Here is a 19,615-nt window from a genome sequence, read left to right as displayed (position 1 = left end):
TTAGCACAGTCTCCCTCGATCTGTTCAGGCTGGAGTAGTTCCTTTATTTATTTACGGAATAGTACAGCTCTCTGTTCCTGCCACGATCTGTATAGTGTATAACTACATATCGTTCTGAATAAATATTTATTCGAGATAAGAAAAGTTTTTTCACTTTACCGCATGTAATCAAAGTCGTAAGTAATATGATACGTCGGCGTGGAGCGTATAGCGGTACGGTTATGTTCTCTTTAAAAATATTTTTATCATTAACACACATCATTAGGCCTGCTGTAATTTAAACCAAAACTTTACTCTGATTCTTTACAAACGAACTCCAGTAATTTGAAAATTTGAATCGCCTGAACGAGGCGATCGACAAAATGCGATATAATAAAATAAAAAATAAAATTTATTTTATTATCGAATCGATTACGTCTGCAAACTTTTTGCATCGCTTCATCTGCAGACATTACTTCATCTGTAGATTTCTTATCAGCATATTGCAGGACTCAGAAATCTCGTAACATTCTATAAACGTCACTACTGTAAACTTTAAAAATTCTCGTGTTCAGAGATTAAAGAATCAATAATAATGATTAAGAACCGATGTCAATTGCTATTTATGTAATTCCCATTTTCTGTGTCCTCTAACACATAGTTGTAGAAATTTTTATTGTTGCATGCATAACAAATAAGCCTTAGCTTCAGTCTCTTTAGAGTAATGATTTTTTTATCTATATACATGGCATTTTGTGTATAATGTGTGTAGATGGATTTATTTTAATAAACAATCTATTTATTTATTTTTTTTAGAAGGTTTGTGTTAGGTATCGGTTATGTTGTCCATAAAAGATACATATTACTTAAATAATACTATCATTTTTTTTTTTTTTCATAAAAAATTCACAACTTAAACATGTTATTACGGCAGTTCTTAATGTACAAATTAAAAAAAAGTCAATGTTAATAATCGTTGAAATATTACATTATTAATTCAACCGCTCGTCCATGTCGGTTTAAATCCTTCGCGGGGTTTTTAATCATAGCTGAATAATATGACATTATTTTATAAGATAAATTGATAAGTGAAGGCAACAGTATTTAGTTAACTTTAAATATAATAACAACAATAATGCGACGGATAAAAAAAATCCATGCCGGATAAATTTGTTGATCGTATCGAAAGTTTTTACGTTTTTCTATTCGAAACGTTACAACACGATCGATGTTTTTAGAATATCGTTATACGAATATTACCCGTTAAATTATTTTATGTTTTTTTTCCTTTATAATATAATACAATAATTTAATGCTCAGATTTCACTGAAACCTCTCTGATTTCACGATGTTCATGACAAAACGTGGTAAAATATTGAAAATTAATAAATAAGTTAATTCTTTATTTTCTCCTTTTTGTAAAGTCCGCGGGAAAAAACGGATAAATAGTGACAAAAATGAAATTTTTTTTGTTATAAAATAATCCTAGAATATTTTTAATTATTTTTCATCGCTTAAGAAAATCGATAAATAAATAAAAATAAACGGGAGGACCAAATGCTAATCGGATTCAACTTTTATCATCGAAATAAAGATTAAATGTTCACAGAGCTCAGCGACCCATATGAACGCGTAATGTACGTTATTTATTTACTTTACTAGATTTTCAATCGCTCTTTAAACCGTACTCGGCTACAGAGGGTCGTAAATAATTTTAATAATCTTCACTCTTAATCTTCGTGGATGACGACATCGTAAATTTCAGGTTACGATTAAAACTTAAAGCTTTCTTTTATAATTATATTTTTTGTTCATCGACCTAAGAACGACGGTCATAAACCGCGTCGATTGACAATCTCTTGTCCAACACGTTGCAGGAACGTTGATTCTACGTTACACATCTTTATCTGGCCGATGTTCTAATTATTTAGTCAATACTCAGGTCGAATTTCTGTGCACACTATGTACGAGACGGCTCTTTTTCTTCAGACTTCATGTTCGGCGGGGAGAGATAATCTACACGATCTTATGTGGTATTTACACCTTTCGTTCTGAATACTGTTTATCGTTCTACACTCGCTCTTAAAAAATGAAATATTACATCTTATCGTTTGTCGACTCGAATAGATGTTTTAATCGTAACGTGTACGAATGAAATAAATGCTCCGTATTATAACGCGCTGTAATACGTGGTCTTATCAGTATTAAATCAGTTTTGTTAAGAAATTGAACAGTACACAGATTAATGACAGGCGCGAACTAGGTAATAAGCATCTCTCGCTTCAACGCGCCACGACAACGGCGGAGTAAAAGAATCGATGTAGCTGGAGGTAGCTCTGCTCGTTCTGGCGGTACGTTTTGTATAAGAAAGAGTGATTTATTCGATAAGGGAAATTTTCCTATAGGAAGTATACGATTACGTCACCTGAAAACTCCCGACCGAGCATACATTTTTAACATCATTAAAGCGCCTACGACAGCGTATGTCAAACATGTGAGGCGGATATCCATCTATTTACAGGTAAATACGTCGACTTTCGTACTAAAAATATTTATGCTACGTATTTTCTATGACGGTCGGCGGTGAAGGTGTACGAAACCCATATTTACAACAAAATCGAAGTGAAATTTTTTAAATGAATGTTTTCTACCGGTATCATAATGTTCACGATCTTAGAAATTCTAAAATCGGAAGCTTCTTGAATTTAATGTCGCGGGGGAATCGAAACGAGAATACGGGTAAACCCGTATATGGGGTATATTGGATATAACGTTTATTACGGATTCGTTTAGTTATGAATGCGGACATCACACCGACAAAGAAATACTTTGAGATTTTTTAAACTCCAGTATCTGGTACGTCTTTCGTTTAAAATTTATAGGTTAATTTTTAATCGATTACAGTACACTTTTTTTTAAGACGAAATATAAAAAAGTATCAGTGATTGTATGAAAGTCGTACACGTATGCAAACCGTAAACGTAAAGATTTTTAAACGCACGGAAACAAAAAACAGAGTTTTAATGAAAGAACGATTTAAATCACGCGCACTCTTCAAACACTTCACGAACAAGAAAGATCCTTTTAAACAGATTCGATACCTGAACCGCAACCGATAGCAAAATGCTTAGCGATCTCGGTGGCAGTCTCTCTGAAGAAACTTGATTTAGAGCCGAAGAAATCGAGTCTATATTTTTGGACGAATAAATTTTGTTTTTGTTTTTCGTATCGTATTATACCTCTTGTTATTTTTTATCGATCGGATTTCCTGTTACATCGTAGTTGTACGGCGAGCTGAGTCTGCGGCTGTGTGATAATCGTACTACCTGCGAAACGATTTATAGTTTCTTTTCGGCTAAACGATGACTGTTATTCCCTGATGATTAGATTCTAGAATTTTATTTCATCGTAATTATGATCGAAACATAACGAACAAACACAATAAAAGCCGTGTCAGGCGTACCGCTGAGGTACAATACTTTGTTGCGAGTAAGCGATTATGTTACATAAAAAAATCACAATGAAAAAAAACAACAAAAATTCGAGTTTATTTCTTTTACCGACGTACACGTGTAAAGAAAAGGATTAGCATATCGGTCTTGAACGTTTAAAGCACCGATTAAATAATAATCGTTAACAAAGGAGCCGCACTTAAATTTTATAGCTCAAAAAAGATCTTCTAGAAACTCATTCTCATGTATTTAGAAAGAGAATAATTTTTTTAATTTGTTTTTTACAGTGTTAACCCGCATTTTGTCTTGATCATCGACTAATTAAGTAATACCATCTAATAATTAGTCGTACAAAAAATGAGCTATAATATCGGGGTTTGAAATAAACTGGAAAGTAAGTTTACGGTCCAAAAATCGTTTACAAAAATTGTTACTAAGTCTAAACCGTTTCAAATGGATCGGAGCATAATCTCATTTCGTTTTCCAGTTTATTGTGATCAGCTCCATTACTGCGATCATCGATCTAATTCAAGCACAAAATAATTTGTTTTTTATTAAGAGATATTGATAGTAGGTTTCACCGTGTTTTTATGAACTTATAAACTGTTGTGAATACCTTTCTATTTGATAAAATTTTGTGATAATTTAATTACGAAATTTATTATTGTAAATTTCTACTTTGTAATTATTGCTGCATGTGGGTTGTTATAAAATAACTTTTTGATATCGTTGTTGATGTTATTACTTATTTATTTATGTATTAATAATCGAGTACCTTTGTGCATATATATATATATATATAAAATAAAATATATTGGAAATATTTTACCTGCTATCCATAGTCGATTTATTGTTTACGTTTTTGATAACTATGAACCACCCACACTTTTAATACTTTACTGTACGTAGATAATATTTTGCTTCGTTAAAAATTGAGGTATGAATGTAAAATCAGTTATTTTTATTTGAGTTTTATCGTAAATAAATTTTTTTTTTTAAAGTCAGTCTTCTTTGTTCCGTTCTGTAACTTATAATATATTAACTATACTTAATTTTAGAATGTTTGTGTAATCGTTATAATAAATTATTTACAATTTATACATTTTATTTACGGTAAAAATCTGCTTACTCGTTGACAAAACCTTTCTAATTTTTCGTATGAACTCATCTTAATTTTAAAAAAAAATCGGGTTTAGCCTTCGGTAGTTAATATTAGCATACCGGCAATTAAACATAAATATAAAAATACTGATGTGTTAAATAATAAAAATTGTTAAAGACGTTAGAAAAATTTTATGTTATTAGGTAATAGTTTCTTCACCTTCTCATAAATTTTTGTTTTTAATTATTACAATTAACCCGTTTTTAAATGATCTGTTTATTGGTTTTATCTTTTCGCAGCATCATCCGACGAAGTCAGTCTAACACCGGAATCGAGTCCAGAGTTGACAAAGAAGTCGTGGTTTGGAAGTTTGATGACTTCAGAAAAAGATGAGACGTTCACGGTTCTGGTTAAAGGAAAACCTCTGGCTTCAGTTAAAGCGGATCTTATTCACGCTTTTCTCTCGGTAAATAATATCATTTACTGCATTTTAACACACATAAGCGTTTTTACAGTAAACTCTTTGTATTTAATTTATATCGTGTCGATGGAAGTGCAGCATATAACATATTAATAACGGTATAAAAAAAGATCTGTTACTAAGTTTACATTTTGTTTTTTTATTCGATAAAAAACTTATCTTTGTTCATATTAAGCAAATTTAATATTTTAATTTCCTCAATCTTAAAAATAAATTGCAGAACCGTTCATAAAAAAAATTAAAAAAAAGTTGAATTCTTCAGAGTATTATCTTAATTCACACGATCTACGTGTACCTTTTCCCTTTCTTTTTCCTGTTTAGCCTCCGGTAACTACCGTTTAGATAATTCTTCAGAGGATGAATAAGGATGATATGTATGAGTGTAAATGAAGTGTAGTCTTGTACATTCCTGAGATGTGTGGTTAATTGAAACCCAACCGCCAAAGAACACCGGTATCCACGATCTAGTATTCAAATCTGTGTAAAAATAACTGGCTTTACTAGGACTTGAACGCTGTAACTCTCGACTTCCAAATCAGCTGATTTGGGAAGACGCTTTAACCACCAACTCGGTGGGTTGATCTACGTGTACCTATACTCATCTATCCAAACACCGGGTGATCTTTCCATTGCCGCTTCAGATAAACAGTAGCTGTCTAGATGGTACTAAATAGCCGTCAGCCAGGAGTCATTGTACACGATGGGTTTGTTTTCTTCAAAATCATAGATTACAATCTAACGATCGATGCAACAGCCAATTAAAAAAAAAACCCTATGAAATACACCCCACTTCCATTTGATTAACGAGTGTAGATCATATTCGTGGCAGGAAGGTTACAAGATTTACTTATGTATTCATATTTGAATGAAATAAAGGATTTAAGCTCAAATTAATGCACGTGCTTCAAAAAATGTATTACTCAAGTAAATTTATTCACCCTGTAGTAAAGGAATAACAATTTATATTTTAGGTATTATAATCGATTAATATGATATTTTAAGTATCGTCCAGAAGATGCAGTTCACGAATAAGATTTATTCAATTAAGTAATCGAACATAAAAATAAGAAGTATCGTACATAAACGCACGAATGCAACAGATTAAAATAAAATATGTATGAAAAAATAACAAATTATATTACTCCCTATCACAATAATAAATATAACTTAATGAGAGATTACATTAAGAAAAATTAATATGTGTGTTTGTCAAAAGTTAAGAATTGATCCGCCTTAAAGCCCAAAAAACACGGCACATCTTTTGGAACCTGTTTTATTCTTTCTGTAGAAATCATTCACATCACAGCGGACATCTTTAATTGCTATGAAGATTGGCGTTTGAGTTTTATTATTATTAATATTACTGAACCTCCTATTTATATGTTTGAGATAATTAAAATTATATTTATATTATTATAATCTGTAACACTAAACTTAAATTCACTGATATTTGTTGAAGTTGCACCATCTACTGACAAATCTTATTAAATGTTGTCGAATTAACTTTATTCTCACATCATGGAAGGTCATGGAAGATTAAAAATAATGAAGGACTCAAAACTGATTGAAGAATTCTGTCAGTGTTATTTACTTTGGTTTCGGTGTCATCAATAAGTCTAAAGAAAGAAAAAGATAAAGTTTACTAAAAGAGACTTTTTGCATTTTTGATTTAAAATAAAATTTGCCTTTCTTCCTACCACTGAGAATTATCAGTAAATCTCACGTAGCACAAATAATTTCCTAGGTTGTATGACCTAGGAAAGCTTTTTAATATATGTAATCCTTTAGAAAAACTCATATGAAATTAAAGGATCTGGAGAAAATTAGCAAAAAATTGAAAAACCTTCAAAAATTATTTAAAAAATTAATTGCACGAATTCATTGACTTTTTAATCACTTAGCATTTTAAATACAAGTTAAAATTAATCTCTTTGAATTCTGTAGAAAAGTTCAATTCAGATAATACTTTTTTATAATTTATTCATCAATAAACCTTTCATCAATATAAAATATTATTATTACTTCTTAGAAATATACCTTTGATAATAAGAAATCATTTACGAGAACCATTTTTATACAGAGATGGGACTGTGTGGTGAATGATCTATAAAGAAAAGAGTAAAATTGTGCTTAAAACGTTTACAAGCCCTATGGCGAGTGAAATAATAATTATGAATGTTTTCACCAATGAACTATTAAGAGATTCAAAACAAAACAAAAAAAAAATGTTAAGCTCTTAATTTTTTAAATCTTTGTTAAAGGAGAAAGACTTTTATAAGATTTTAATGTAAAATTAATCAACCGCTAATAGATAATGAAAAGTGTAGGACGTAACAGATTGCTGGCTAATAAATAGAAATGAACAGTTAGAACACGTACTATTTTTAAGTCAACAAAACTAGGTTTCATCATTTAATAGAGTTGCTGTGTTCAAACAATGTTAAAGAAACATGTATAAAACAATACAAAAATTGATCGGTAAATATTTACAAAAAATATTTATTAAAATTGTTTTATTATTTTTTTCACAGATCGCAGAGTTAAGTCACAGTGTTTCCAGCCCTATGTCATTCAGAGTTGAATACAGAAGAGCGACACCAGGCGCAGCTATGTTTCAAAGACAAGTTCGATTTCAAGTTGATATCTCAACGGTATCAAAACCTACATCACCTAAAGAGTACTTATATGCTATTACATTTACGCTCCTTTCCGGTGAGTTATTTTTTCATCACCTAATAATACAATTTTATACTTATATAACATAATGTATAAAATAATTTTTTTTCTATTTTAGTATTATACTATTATCAAATCATTTTAGATGTTGTATTAACAATTTTTTTCTCATAAACATTGCAGGTATTATGATTATTTTGTTAACAACAGTACTAATAAATATTTTTTATGATGTAATATTTTAATTTTTACAGGTAATATAAGACGATTCCGAAGAGTATGTGAACACATCCAATCACAAGTATGCAGCAGGCGACCTCCTTCCTCACCACGAGCTTCACGCAAGTTAACCTCTGATCTATCTGAAAGCAGTAGTTGTGGTTCTGACACTTCTGATCGTTTGTCACCTTACCCGAGTTCTCGCCAGGTATAGGCCGTAATTATTAATCGATTATGTTTTAATTTTATTTCTTAATGAGTTTTAAATTAAAAATTAACATACCTTGAATTTAACTGCGATAACCAGATACGGTTAGATTTTATGAGGAATAGGATGCCTGATCGCAAGGCACTTCAGCCACTAGTTTTGGTTTTTTGTATTGTCCCTTGTTAGGAAATAGACTACTTTGATGGTTCTGCAGGCATAAAAAAGAGGGTTATCGCCTCGCTGAGCCTGAATAAAAAACAGGCTGCCCTGCCAGCCACTGAAAGCTGCCAGTTTGATGTCACACTGGCTGATGTCACTGGGCGATCGGTTGCACGATTGCTATAGCGCTCTTCCGAGGAAAAGTAATGAAAAAAATAGACAAAAGAAGAAAGAGGGGACAATCAACCCAAAAGGATTGATTTGACTCTGATCAGAGTAGATCAGATAGTTAACTGCTAAGATCCTAACAGGTGTATATTAAAATAGATTTGTAATAATAATATTCTTGTATGGACAAAACTCTTATCCAGCATGTTATTAATCGGCATATGAGATTATTTCAGAATAACGATTGTAATTTTTTATAAGAATGTAATTAAAATATTGTTATAAAAAATTTATTTATTAACATTGACAATTATTTTAATTTATTTAAATATCAATTAAATATTTGTATAGATAATCTAGTCAGATAAAAATTACAACTAGTTCTTATCTTGACTACATCTCTACTCGTTCTAGTTCTTTATCGAAGAATGTTTGACATTATTATTTACAAACAAATCAATTATTAAATAATTATCTCAAACAAATTATACATTATATCGAAAAAATACCTTTAAAAACAGGGAATGCCCATTACTGACTGAGGTCGGCAACATTTTCAGGAATTCTTATTAATCCTTTCCTTTATCAAACGGTTTCAACAAGTGTTTTTAATTACCTTACCTTAAAAATATGTATAGAATTATGCAAAGGTAAATTTTTTAATTTAAATTATATTACACTTGCAGATTCTTCTTAGCAGACGATTACACGACGTATAAAAAAATGTTATCCTCTTTTAACGTGATTGTTTCACAACTGGATCATCTAGAAGAGTAGCATCCTGTAAAATGAAAGGGTGTGAAGTATGAATATATTGCTCACCACCTTACCTGTATTTAACACTTTGACTGCAGGTAACGCATCAGTGTCATCATGTTCATAACTTATTGTGAATGATTACAAGATCGTTGGGTAAACACCTGCCACCGCTTCTGTCAGTAACAGGGAACTCCTGTTCCTTCAACACTTTATTTTTAATTCATTTGCTTTCATTTTTGTTAGCAGTTTGTCTTGATTTATTTTTATTATTAAAGTAAACAGATTTTAAAATATTTAATTATTTTTTTGTTTTAAATGTAATTTCAGCTGTCTATAATTTCATTATTAAAAATAATATTTTTTAGATTTCAAATACATAACGTCATTTGAAGCTAGTTATTTTTAAATGATTATAATGAAAATATGATTACCGTTGTTATTGATGTTATTTTTATTGTTCTTTACATTAATTTTTAAATAATTCCTTAACTTCATAAATTATATTTTTATTTCTAAATATTTTAATTAAAACTTCTATTCCTTAAAAGAAATTTTCCAAGTTTTTGTGATTTGTACATCAGATTAGAATAAAATGAAAAACAAAAAGCATACCTTTATAAAGTTGCTAAAATTTGATACTAATGTTGCCTTAACAGATTTTTAGTTGATCCACAAAATTTATTCAGTTGTTATTTTCTCTTTTGGTATGTTTTATCAAATAAATTTAATTCATTTAATATAACAATGCGTTCATTATTTTATTACTAAAGATCATTAAAATGTTATCAAAATATTGGTAGAGGGTGTCAAAGTTATCTTAGCATAAACATCATGATTTGCAGTAGAACAACTTGTGTTTGTGGAGGGGGAAGGCGACCGTCAGTAGCATTCCTGTCTGTTACTTCACTTGGTTATAATAAAATAGTATTGCCTTTTGTTAAAACAGTATTTATCAGTACTCCTTTTACAGTGTAAAATATAGTATTTTCAATAGTACTTCTGCAGTTGGTGTATTTTCAGTTAGAATTATACTGTATAGAATTACGGTGTGTAATATCTGAACCAAGATCTAATTGTAGATTGGGACAAGGAGTGGCTATAAGAAGCCAGACTAAATGTATTATAATGAACATCTACAAAAAAATTTCAGTAGAAAATCCTGATATGTTACATTCAGAAATACAAGCTCATGTTGCTGATTTATGTGGCATATCAGTTCACATGTTGCGAAAAATTGTAATGAAAAAATTGACTTGGTGAAAATGAAAGTTTCACTACACCAGGAAAAGAATAAAGAAAAAAGTATCGAAGATTTTGAAAGATGTGCATTAAGGAACATCGTGTATAATTTTCCCGTACGCCACAAAAAATTACAGACGTTAAATAGCTTGTTAATGATTTTGAAAACAGAACATAAAGATTTGCATTTCGAATTTACACGTGAAATATCAAGAAAGATTTTATGGAATATGGGTTTTAGGTGGAAAAAGACTGGTGATAACAGAAAGTTGTTAGTGGAAAAAGATGACATTTGTGTAAAACGCATAATTATTTGTAAAATTTACAGAGGTATAGAAACAATGACTGAGTAATTATTTCTTCTGATGAGTCCTACATTTATTCAATTTACACAAAACATTTTGGTTGGAGTGATGGCTGTTCATGGTTACAAGAAACCTATATCGAAAGGACAGAGATTGATAATGGTGCACGTCGGAGGTGAAACTAGAGAAGTCCCTAATGCACTTTTAATATTCAAATTGGATCAGAAAAATGGTGATTATCATGACCACATGAATGTCAATAACTATGAAAAATGGCTGAAAACAAAACTGATTCTAAATCTTTCACCTTGTTCAGTTTTAGTTTTCGACAATGCATCTTACCATAAAGAAAAATTACACCAGGTTCCGAACTTAAATTGTAAAAAGCAAATACTCTTAGAATGGTTTAAAACTAAAAATATTCCATGCTCATCGCAGATGTTTAAAGTCCAGCTTTATCAATTGGTGAAGTTAAATAAAGTGCGCTACGAACAATTCTATTTTGACAAAATATTGGAATATTACGATCACAGTGTTTTAAGACTGCCACCATACAATCCTTAACTTAACCCGATTGAGCTAATTTGGGCAAGAGTAAAGAATCAGATAGCTGAAGAGAATGTTTTACCTCGGCAAAATATTGGTGAAGTTAAGCAAATGGCAGAACAAGAATTTTCTCAATTAATGGCTGAAGACTGGAAATTATTTTGCAATTATGCTTTAAAATTTGAAAAAGCATATTCAGAAACAGATGCTGTTGCAGATATGCAAACTGAAGATTTTGTTATAGTGACTAATGATAGCGATGGTAGTGCCGATGAGTCTGAAATATCAGAAAGCAAAGGTACGGATAATGTAATTGACAATGGTATAGATGGCATTGAGCCACTTGACTGACTAAGATAAAATATGTTTTATTAAAAAAACAAAATAATACAATATCATCATTTATAATCTATTGTCTAACAAGACAAGATAAGACAAGATATTTATGCACTGACATAAATATACTATTTTTCCTATGTTATTATTTTTCCTATTTTATTTTTTATAAAAATAAAATTGAGAAAATTAAAAAAAACATTTTAAAAATAAAAGAATAAATAGAATAAATAAAATATGAAAAAAGAATATTTTGTGAAAAATAACAAACAACAGTGTGCCTAGTTGCCATTCATCACCTATGTATATTGAGTACATCGATGAAATGCGTATGTGCGTGCAGGAGCAGGCATTCGTATATAACACTACACATCCAATCTTACTCCCACCCGTCTAGCATTCCATGACCATGCTATGCAGTGGTTGCACTAAGATAACTTTGTTCTACTCTACTGAATTTTAATAATACATGTTTGTTTTATTTTGTATATATTTAATGCTTATACTGGAAATGCATAAAACTGAATAAAGTCATCCTCCAGTTACTGACATTATGGATGTCAGTATAATAGGAAAACAAGGTAAAAAAGTTATTTCAAAAGTTTACAAGAATATGAATATTATAAATGTATCAGTGTTACCATTTAGCCTATCATGACAATCTGTAAAATATATCGTCACACTAATTCTGACATAAAATGGAAACTTATTCTAGTATGACACACAGAGCATTCAATTATATAAAAAGGGATTTTCTACAAAGTAAAAATAAATACAACAAAATACGAGGTGTGTTCAAAAAGTAACGAGAATTTTGAAATTTCGTGGGTTGTATTAGTCTTATTCTTGGGATTTTTTCCATTGTTGTATCAGTAAATATGTCTGAAAAGTATCTGTACATTTATTGGATGTTTAGTCTGTTGTCAGCTGTCAAAAGGATAACACGTGTTTTGGTATGATTGGTGATTTTTTATTTGTATAAATAATGGATCAGAGAATTCGTATTAAATTTTTTATGGAATAAAGTGTAGCAATGTTTTAAAAATGTTAAATATTGCTTTTGGTGAGTGTGCTATGAGTAAAGCAAGTGGTACATGTTACAAGTGGTATAAGTGTGTCCAAGAAGATTGTGAAGACGTTGAAGATGACAAGAACCCCGGATGCCTCGTAACATCAACAACTGATGAAAAGGTCGAAAAAGTGAAAGAATGATTATAAATTATCACTGAATCACAATCAGAGAAGTCGCTGATGATGCTGGGATATCAGTTTGCTCATGCCATGAAATTTTTTTGGATGTTTTGGGTATGACAATTGTGACAGAAAAATTTGTTCCAAAATTGTTGAATTTTGAATAAAAACAGCACAAATAGAAGTTGCTCAGGAGTCACTAAATGAAGTCAACAACAATGCAGAACTACTGAAACGTGTCATAACAGGTGATGAAAGATATGATGATAGGTTTAAAGATATGATGTGGAAACTAAGACTCAATCGTCCCAGTGGAGGCATTCTGGATCACCAAGACCGAAAAAAGCTCGACAAGTATGGTCGAATGTGAAGGTTTTGCTCACCGTGTTCTTCAATTTTAAGGGCGTAGTACATTATGAGTTCTTGCCAGAAGGTCAAACGATCAATAAGGAGTATTACCTACAAGTTCAACACTGTTTGTGTGAAGTAATCTGAAAAAAACGGCCGGATTTGAAGCGAAACAATTCATGGCTTTTGCACCATAATAATGCGTCTGCTCACACTTCATTGCTTGTTCATCAGTGCCAAAAACAACACTGTAATAATACCCCAGCCACCATATTCGCCAGACATAGCCCAAAAAAAAAAGAACCTTAAAGGGCCGTTGTTTTACAAGCATAGATGAGATTAAAAGCGAATAGCTGAAAGAGCTAAACACTATTCCAAAGATCGAGTTCCAGAAGTGCTTCGGGGATTGGAAAAAGCACTGGCATAAGTGTATTATATCTAATGAGGATTCTTTCGAAGGGGGTAACATTAATGTAGATGAATAAATAAAATTCTTTCCAAAAAAACAAAAATTCTTGTTACTTTTTGAACACACTTCATAGCTTAAATACTTCAAATAGTAAGGAAATTAATAGAATCATAAAGTTAGATTTAAATTAAATTTAAAACATAAAACAGAACACTATTTTCATAATAGCCTTTATATCCACTAAATTAAGCAATACATTACACTTACAATAAAATAAGTGAATGTTTTAAAAATACTTTAAAATAGCATACAAAAAAAAACCAATAAAGAATTAATAACATAAATTAACAGTATAATACATTTGAAAATTTGTTAAAGTTTGTATAAAATTAATGTAATAACAAAGCCATAATAAATTTTATAACTATATGGCAAACAGAAATTATTGTTTGCTATAAAGAACATAGAGCAATCTTATATGAATACATTTATTCCAGTTATGCAAGTTGCATGAAGCAGTGCAAATAAAATTTTTTAATTGTGGAAATTTACTTGAATATTATAGTAAAATGCAATAATAAAAATAAATATCAGATTGAAAAAATTTCACATGGACATTCATTTAAATTTAAACAGAAATAATTTCAAAAATGAACATTTATAGCTAAAAAATTATATTTTAATTATGATTACTGCTGCCATCTGCAGCGATAAGGACAATAATCTCAGTTTAGCAATAAGATTCAGTTTTAGTTTATCTAATTAAAGAAAAAACTAAACTCTTTTATATTTTTAATTTTGAAATCATGACTGTAATAATACAAAATCTGTCGAAAAAGCATTAAGGTGCCATTAGTATCTTAGTATCTAACCCACTGGATTGGTCTAGTGGTGAACGCATCTTCTCAAATCAGTTGATTTGGAAGTCGAGAGTTCCAGCATTCAAGTCCTAGTAAAGTCAATTATTTTTACATGGATTTGAATACTAGGTCGTGGACACCAGTGTTCTTTGGTGGTTGGGTTTCAATTAACCACACATCTCATGAATGGTTAAACTGAGACTGTACAAGACTACACTTCATTTACACTCATACATATCATCCTCATTCATCCTCTGAAGTATTATCTGAACGGTAATTATCGGAGGCTAAACAGGAAAAAGAAAGTATCTCAGTATTTGAATTTTCTCCAGTTTTAGGAAAAATTGATTAAAAAAGCATTTTTTATGCTTTAATTTATTAAATTAAGGTTAGGCATTAAGGTACCATTAGGTATCTTTGTTGTCATATTGCCTTCAATTTTAATGACTTTATAAAGTTAAGCTATATTTTTTGTTTTTAATTTTAGTTTAATTAGTATAATGAAAATAAGTTGCAGGATGTGCGGCTTGTTTATTATCTTCTTGATCCCAAATCATTGTAAGGATTTATTTATTGATGAAGATATTCAAATTTATTAATCAATTTCACTGATGTTACTTTAATGTACAGAGCAGAGCAGAAACATCTGACAATTCTAAAAATGAAATAAAGAGGTACCATTCTTTAGAAATGAAACTTATTGATTTACTAACAATCTAAAAACAAATTAAAACTACAGTAAACAGAAAATTAATAGTTTTACTAAAAATTGCATTATTCATGTAATTTCCATTACATTGAACTGTTTTAGTTAATTTTAAAAGCTCTAATATCCCATTGTAGGATATTTTTAATCTATTGCGTTACATATTGCTTTGAGTTTATTCATTGTGGCTGGTTTTGTAGCATGTACAGCATCTTTTAAGTAACCCACACAAAAAATTCTACAGGTGAACTGATTTAAAAAAAAAAAATAGGATGACCTATTGTACCTTTTTTTCGGAGGAGGGGAAACCTTTTATAGGCACCATATGGTCTCTTACTTCATAGTAGTGTGGGACTCTCCCTTGCAGGCCTACCCACTAAAACCCCTCCTCCACTACAACATGGGATGCCAGGCCCACCTTATAGTATTATCACAGCACCCCATGTGTCTTGTCTCCATCTGTGCCTTCATTGCTGGCCCCATGCCTTGCACTTGTCAGGATCCTTTGTTTTTTGTTTTATATATATATTGACCAATTGTACCTGCACATTGTGAATTACCTTTAAATTGTCCTTTAAATTTCAACTGAGTATAAAACAGCAGTCACACTTTCACGTCTTTTATGAAACCAACCCTTTTCATGAAACCAAGAGTAATTTCAATTAAATACACTGTTGTTGTTTGGTATAAAGAAGTAATTTAACATGTCTGTGTAATGATCACTATTTATTATCACTGTTTTCTGCTATGACAATCAGATCATCATAACAGTAACAAAATATACTTTGCAAAAGCCACTGATAAAGATCTGCTGAGTAATGGCAATTTTGCTTGTTAATCATATTGTCAACATGAAAATTTGTTTTGTCATAAGAAAAAACATTTCAATATTATTTTGCAATAGATTTAAGAGAACTATATAGAACCTAACTCTTTGCTTTTATGATCATTTATGAGTCTCAATGACTGTTCAGCTAGAGTTGTGAAGGAATAAAATTATGACCAATGAATTACTATCACCTTGTGACAAGTATCCTGGTAGCTGGGATAAGACACAAAGCAGTACAAGTGATTTAAGACATTTTACAGTATTTTCATTACAGTATTTAAATCATGCACGAGTGTCTTGGTATGTGTGTGTATGTATATATATATATATATATATATATATTTAAATTCTATTAGATGAACCACCTAGTACAGAACATTGAGATGATGACTTACCTTAATTTTTCATGAAAGTACTTTTATGTGTGCTTACTTTCTCATGTGTAATTAATTTTATCTTTTATTTGTTAAAAAATCCTACTATCTCACTAATTAAAAATACTGCCTAATAAAATTCTTTTTAAAAAGTGTTATTGCTTCTTACTTCATATTAAATGTTCAAACTGCCCTTATTGTTCCTCCATGCAGTAATATATACACTGCTTGAAAGCTTCTCTCACATTGTGAGAAGTTTCTGGTGAAATTTTTTTATATTCTATCTAAGTATATTCCCTTAATTCATCGAGAAAAGTTGGCTGTGAGCTATAAATGGTTGATTTTAAATGCCCCCACAGGAAGAAATCAAGGGGATTCTGGTCAGGTGACCTGTCTGGCCATTCAATACTACCATGTCAATATATTCAAAGATTTGGAAACTGTTGGTTCAACACTCTTCTCATGTTGCGAGCATAGTGAGAAGGAGCGCCTTAACTGGAAAAACACATCTTCCCTCATGAATAAAGGTTGTCTGTTTGGTCTACTATCTCAATCAAATTGTTGAGAGCTGGTTGTTCAGCTCTCAAGTTGTTATCTGCTTGTTCAGCAAAGCATAGACATATCACAATCTAAGTTATCATTAATGACAAATAGTCCAAGAATTGTGTCACCTATTATTGTAGCCCATATGTTTAACTACTCTGGATGCTGGGTGTGACTTTCACGATACCATTGAGGGTTTTCTTGGGACCAGTATCTACTATTATGGCTTTTAACAGCCTCATATAAAGTAAATGAGGCTTCGTCAGTGAACAATATGTTGAAGCAAGAAATAGTTCTTTCTGTTAATTTCTGAGTCAAAATTTCACTGAATTCAACCCTCCTATATATTTACTGAATATCAACCCTTCCATCTCCAGTCATCTTCAATAAGTTCTTGTACTAACTGAATTTTGTATGGATGGTATTTAAGTTTTTTTAATACTTTTTGCACTGATCTCCTGGATAAATTATTATTTCATGCAATTGCTCTTGCCAAAAGTTGATTATTAACAGAAATTTCTGCTAATATTCCTTTTTCAATAACTTAATCTGTACTGGGTCAGCCAGGCTTTTTATCATCTAAAAACAGTGGTTTCCAAACTTTTCGGAGTCACGGCACCCTTTCAAGTCACGATGCCCTTTCTGAATCATGGCACCCTTTTTCAATTAAAATTTTTTCATGGCGCTCTACCCTAAATAAAAGTATGATTACTTGTAAGTAAGGGATAAAAATAAGTAAAACATGTGTATCTTTATTATTTTTTTACTTTATTGACATTAAATTAATAATTATAAATGTCTTGGTTCAATTAGTTATGAAGGTTTTACAATATTTCACAGCACCCTGTGAAGAGGCCGTGGGTCCCCGAAGTGCTGCGGCGCACAGTTTGGGTATCACTGATGTAAAACAATACCAGTGCATTGAAAATTTTCTATTAAATTTGTGACTGCAATCCTGGTAATTGTATGATTAGGATGCCATACATTAAATGCATTAGCTGTTCCTTTAAATATTTTTATTTTTCCAAATAAAAATGCTATTTCTACTCTTTCTTGAATTGAAAAAAAACCATTGTTCTTTACCCATGAGTTTTTTCACAGATTATGGTTTTTTAACTAAGATAAAAACAGTTTTGTAAGTTAGGTTAAACATTTTTAATCTAAATAAGCTTTTTTTTTTAAATCTTGATTTCTTTAATCGTTTTTACTTTTTTTATTTTTGGACCTTTAAACTTTTTTAACCTTTCTAATAAAAAAAAACACAAAATTTCATTCAAAAATAACACTAATGCATCTACTCTCAACATCTGTTAGCCACTTATCACAAAATCAACAATGAATATAAATTTTGAAAAATGTAATATGCCTTTGTTTAAATTGATCAACTGTTGACATTGCCAACTTATAAAATAAAATTGCTTTCTTAAAAGTTTCTTATGAAATAAGATTTTAATGTTAAAAAAAAGAGTAAATTAATTATTTAATAATTTTTAAATTCAAGACTAAGTTTTATTAGAAGTATTTGAAAAATTTGAATAATTTTTTCAATTTTGTAATTAACTTAATGACATTTATGGTTACAATTTTGATTTAGATAATTAGCATTTAATTTTTTTGATACCGTTTTGCTTGTTTCACAAAGACCTTTAAAACAATTTATCTCATGACTGTATGTTCCATTTAAATCTTTTGCCGCCCCTCCCCCTGCTTTCGCCTCTGCCTATGCTCCACCTCAGAAAGCCAAGTACTCTAAATTGGGGCTTACTGAGTTAGCTTCTCCTGTCATAAAACATTTCCAAAGAGAGAATTGGGATATTTCAAATAACAAAAAAATTAAAGGTGAGCATAGAAACCGTAGTTCTAGCTATCTGAAACAAACACATTGTTGGCTGTCATTTTAGATCGGGTATCAGAATTTAGTTTTAATTGTGTCATTTTTCTCGTCTGATTAAGCTCTTTAAAATGATTTATCAAATGACCATTGATCCCATTTGAAATTTTGAATTTCCCACTGCTACCCAAAAACCAAAAAGAGTAAAATATACCATCGTTGAAGTAGCCCCCTCACTACAATGAAGAATGCTGCAAACTGCATTCAGTTATCTCAATTATAAAAGAACTTAGAGGGGATATAAGTTACTTTTCAGCCACTCTGTGTATATGTATATCATTCAAACACTGTTTCTGGAGGTTCACACTAAACTTTATAGTTGTATTCCTCTGTTTAAAATGACAACTAGTTCATATGAACAATGTTCTTGGGCTCAGTAATACTTTTTATTTTTGAATTATGCCTAATGAATAATTCTATCTTGATTTCTGTTTCAAAAACAAAATAAGGTTATGCAGAAATTTTTGTGACACAAATTGTAGGAAAAATTAGTGGTTTTATGTTTTCTGACCTGAAGTTCTTTTTTTAATTGATCCCAGAAATGTATCTTCAAAAGCTTCCAAGAAAATTATTGTAAAACCCCCAAAAATGTTAAAAGCATACATTTCTAGGTCAGGTTAGTTTACAAAATTTCTTTATTAAATTGCTAATTAGCAAATATAATTTTATAAATAAATTTGTAGAGTTTAATTTTAAGAAAATTGATGTAGTAAAATTAACTGAAAACAAATAAAAGTTTAAGAAATTTTACTTTTATTTAAAATAAAACAGATGAAAATAGTGAGGCCAACATGATAACATCTGTTACCCCTTATTGATAATAGCATAGGCTGCA

General features: G+C 30.4%; 1 protein-coding gene across 3 annotated transcripts in view; it reads left to right on the top strand.

Moving 5' to 3' along the window:
* sff (BRSK family serine/threonine-protein kinase sugar-free frosting) overlaps positions 1-19,615 on the top strand; it is a 276,362-nt gene that overhangs the window by 248,466 nt on the left and 8,281 nt on the right. For 2 of the 3 annotated variants that reach the window (XM_075362769.1, XM_075362768.1), the window contains 3 exons: positions 4,833-4,999; positions 7,546-7,726; positions 7,945-8,117. In XM_075362769.1, coding sequence (XP_075218884.1) covers positions 4,833-4,999; positions 7,546-7,726; positions 7,945-8,117 — 521 coding nt within the window. Of the gene's footprint in view, positions 1-4,832; positions 5,000-7,545; positions 7,727-7,944; positions 8,118-9,130; positions 9,512-19,615 lie in introns of those variants that run through there. The other variant, XM_075362771.1, reaches the window with a different exon arrangement.

Source organism: Lycorma delicatula, chromosome 4, assembly GCF_047948215.1.
Source record: "Lycorma delicatula isolate Av1 chromosome 4, ASM4794821v1, whole genome shotgun sequence".
Lineage (NCBI taxonomy): Eukaryota > Metazoa > Arthropoda > Insecta > Hemiptera > Fulgoridae > Lycorma > Lycorma delicatula.
Note: the sequence above shows the minus strand (reverse complement) of the source record. Positions and strands in the feature narration are given on the sequence as shown.